The sequence below is a fragment of the Magallana gigas genome, chromosome 7 (genome assembly GCF_963853765.1).
Source record: "Magallana gigas chromosome 7, xbMagGiga1.1, whole genome shotgun sequence".
In the NCBI taxonomy this organism is placed as follows: Eukaryota; Metazoa; Mollusca; class Bivalvia; order Ostreida; family Ostreidae; genus Magallana; species Magallana gigas.
The window spans coordinates 33,498,439-33,502,723 of record NC_088859.1 but is presented as its reverse complement, the minus strand read 5'-3'; the positions used below and the strand labels follow the sequence as shown (position 1 = coordinate 33,502,723).

The 4,285-nt window shown below is 38.6% G+C and overlaps 1 protein-coding gene across 1 annotated transcript in view; it reads right to left on the bottom strand.

Annotated features, from left to right (window-relative positions):
- Window positions 1-3,062: 3,062 nt before the first annotated feature.
- LOC105341455 (transcription factor ATOH8) overlaps window positions 3,063-4,285 on the bottom strand; it is a 2,234-nt gene continuing 1,011 nt past the window's right edge. The window contains exon 1 of the mRNA XM_011448004.4: window positions 3,063-4,285. This exon is cut by the window's right edge and continues 1,011 nt beyond it. Coding sequence (XP_011446306.1) covers window positions 3,788-4,285 — 498 coding nt within the window. The 3' untranslated portion in view covers window positions 3,063-3,787.

The following is a 4,285-nucleotide window of genomic DNA, read 5'->3' as shown; positions in this document are numbered from 1 at the left end:
CGAAAATGCAATCAACAAGATAATGAAGGAAGAGGACTGAAAAGAAGCCTCTGTTATTGGCCATTTAATTAATGAATGATTGTGTGCGACATGCATTATTTACTGTCCTAATGTCCTAAATCGTAACGTGAAAAAAAGATGATAGGACTGAAATTTTCACAAAACCCAATTTTCGCGATAAGATACAATAACTGATTCAGTCGATCTTTTTAAAAAAAAATTTAAATCGATGATAAACATCAAGAATGAAATAATAATAGTTTTAACAATAAAGATAATTTTGGATAACAGATAAAACAAGGGGCTCTGTTCTACTAACTTCATACATCCAATCTTGACCTTTTTATCTATTGGGGTTAAAAACGTGAATTATATCTATATATCGGTCACGTGTTAAACCTAAGGTACTTATGTCTTATTTACAAATGTATGCCTCTGATCACCTTTTCCCCTGACCTCGCGCTGTATCGTTTTCTGCAATAAACAGAAGGATGTTTCGATTAATTTGTTTCTGGTCGTTTTTGACAGTTATATTATAATTCATCAGTAAAGTAGTCCCTCGTGTAATTGTGTAGCATTACCGTGGACTGTTCCGTCAATAACAATCGCTGAAGAACTTTTCCTTTTTCCCATTTACTGGTGTCCGCCCCCTCGAGTGGAAGTTGATTTATCAGTAGAATTGGTCACTGCAAAAACCCCGGAGAGCTCTCTTTTCGCCATGTCTTTTATAGGCCTCTTTGGACCGCTGGGAGACATCTATTTTGATTGATGGAACAATCTCTGTGGAAGTCTGCAGTATTTGTTTTAGTGGATGTGGAAAATGATTTTACTTAATGTAAATTGTCAAATTGATTTACTCTCGTGCGATCGAAAGAAGGTACATACTACAACAAGAGGGGAGAGAAAAAAAACTTAAACAAAGGGCCCATTTTGATATACATCAGCTTTTACATTATGTCGCCAGTAATAATATATCAACACCAAATGACCAGATTCTGATCTGTGGATAGTTTAAGCAATCAATGCAATAACTTTTATAGTATTTCATCCTAGAAATCAAAAATATTTTGCTACAGATATTCAAAGTAATCATAAATATGTCATCATCAGTGATGGAAAAATAATTTGGAGCATAAATAAGTAGGCGGGACGTTGCCTTACGGTCGCTGGAGCGGTGTTTAATGGGACAATAGACTCCCACGATTGATGTATAGGTGAAATATCACCTTGTTGTGCCTCACGGAGTAGATCTGATAATATTGCTCTAGCGACAGGTGTGATATATTTCATAGGGCCTAATCACACTAATTGATAACAAGGGGACTAGGCCCGAATTTCTAGGCTGTCGCCATGTGGTATTAAAGGGTCTGCTAGCAAAAAAACTGACAACGTCATGGTACCGTGTGAATACCTTCCGTTATCTGCGGGGACAACATCGCCATCTGTGGTAAATGCACTGTATGGTCGATATGATAACGAGTAGTGTGACGCCAATACGATCTGGCGAAGAGTAGCCTCGTCTACGCAGGGGAGGGGTAAAACTAGTGGCGACTCCTCGCCCCAACAGGTGGTTTGATAAAACCCGTCCAAGGGCGACAATTATCAGATCGAGGTCACGTGATGAAATAACAGATCTATTTATGTCGGGTATAGCTGCATGATGATTGACTTTGAGATGAAGATCTACACTTTATATTTTTTTGTATAGTGTTTTTTTTTTCTTGAATTAAAACGGTAATAAACCCGGTGATTGATGGGGAATCTTTGGGTGTTTATGTGTCGCCACACGGCGCTCTATCTTGTCCTCCCCGTCGATGTCGACGTCTGATAGACATGGTGCATTCACAGATATTAGATTCTCAAATTGTCACCTGTAAGCGGGCCCGCCGATTGCCATTCATTACGATGTTTGCTTGATATATGATGACATTATATCTATCGCCCATCCGTGCTTTTTTTTCAATGTGTTTCTTGATTTAAAGACATGCTCTTTTTAATTAAGATGATCACCGTTTAAAGAGCAAGGTTCGACGCTGAGTCTTTAGGAATAGTTAACGTACAAAAGAATTCATTAAAAGTAGACACTCTTTGGTCTAATATTTTTTGGGGTAAAAATGATCTTTTTTTTCGCAACAAAAGCTGGTGTCGCCGAACTTTTCCATTGAAGGTCCAACCACTGCCACCAGATTGTTCGAGCTGGGAATTATACATCGGAATGTCGAGGATGAGAAACCCACCTTGAAATCAACGCAGTCATGACCCTCTTTGCATGAAACATGCGCTAACAATAGTCGTGCACTTGTTGGTATACATAGGGACAGTAATGCCCCCGGTCTAGCTGGCGCCAAGGAGCTCGTAAGAGGAGCGATAATTAGAAACCAAACTCCACCTGGGTTTAACCGAGCGGAACGCTAACAAATGGTTACTTTTGCTTTACCGCATCAAATTACACAGTGATATTGGTTTACCTCTTAAAGGTATTTATTGTCACTTTCCTCCATACACACTTCTACCATCTTTTTCGCTTTTTACTTGGTGGAAAATTTGCTTGTATTTTTCTTTTTGGGGTAACCTTCGTTATTTTCTGATTAAACAAACGGCTAAGACACGATAAGGTGAGATCGGCACACTAACAAAGGCAGACGCCACTCCAAGGTGTTGACCGTCAAACCGCGAAATAAACACCTGTCGTCGCCAAGTCTGATTTCATTTAATGACATGCCATTCAGCGCCTCGTGAGGCCTGCGATGTAAACACACGTATGTTTTACTTCAAATTAAAAAGGTGGAAATCACCTGCTTAAAGAGGAACTACGGGCCAAAACATGCATTTTATTAGAATTTCATTAATAAAAGAATTCCATAATTTTCAAAAATTCAATCAATGTATTTAAATATTTTTTTCTTTACTGTATACGCATAGCTCTTGTCTTTGCTGACTCATCTCAGATTTCGTAATTAATAACAATTACTGGTTGAACAACGAACAATTCATTTATAAACAATACAAACAAATTTATTTACTCCTCTGCAGTAACAGTTCATTAATTAAAAATAAAACAATTAAAGGGATGAATACAATTTATTTTTCTAGCACCGATTCATATCAAGCACATTTTCATTTCTCAAAATAAAAAAAAACAAAAAACAAAAAATTGCACATAAAGTTTTTGAAACATCTACATATTAGGATTCCAAGTTTTTTCACCCATCGTATCAAAATAAACGGGGGGAAACAACAGACTGTATCACAGTTATAATATGAAAAACAACTTTGCAATAATGGAGAGGGAGTTTGACACTATAGAAACATAATTTTTCGCTAAGATAATCCGCCATGATCTCCTGGCCAAAATTCTTCTCCGACGTGTATTCTAACAATGTCTCTACGACTATCGGGTTTCTACTTCCACAGCTGGCGCCGCATCAAACGGGCGGCATGTTCAACAAAAATAAACGTATTCATCAAGCGCTGCGTATACAGGGGCTTATTTGTGCAACACAATACGCCGAAAAACACCATCTGGATCCCCGTTTGATCATATCATAAATGATCTACAGTCAGTGGTTCCGTTGCTAATCCCGCAGCCAAGTTTTTCCCCGCTCTCAGTTTATCGACAGAAGTAATAATTCGACCAGATGTTTCACAATAATTTTTTTCCTTTATATTTTTTTTCATGTTGGAAAAGAGGTTTCTTTCCTCGAAAATGCTTGTTGGTTTTATTTTCAATTTTTTTCAACTTTTAAAAATTACTGTTTTCATTCAATGAGTTTTTAATTAAAATGAATTAATGTCTTCTCCTAGCCCGCCCTTCCGTCTGAATTGTCCGAGTACACATGTCCACGCACTCACCAAACTCAGCACGAGATTCCTTATTCTCAAAATTGTCAACTTCTGTCAGCCGCCCGAGAGCCATAATATAACTACTTGCTATTCGGAGAATGGCGAGTTTGGATAATTTCTGGTTATAAGAATAGGACGGAACGGCTCGCCGAAGGTTCTCAAAAGCAGCACTAATTGTATGGACTCGGGTTCTTTCCCGGGCATTCGCCTCTATCCGACGCTCCCGGGTCATGTTCTTATAATTTTTCCTGGATTTTTTGCTTCCGTTTTTACACATAGCGTCCGACGTGTAGCCATCTTCCGTATCTTCTTCCTGGGGACACACGCTGACTTTACTGTCCCTGTTGTCACTAGAAGTCAAGGATTTCTCACTCGTTTTGTCACTCACACGACTCCGGGCTTCCACCTTTTCACCAGGTGGAGCGTAATTTGAGGTATTGTT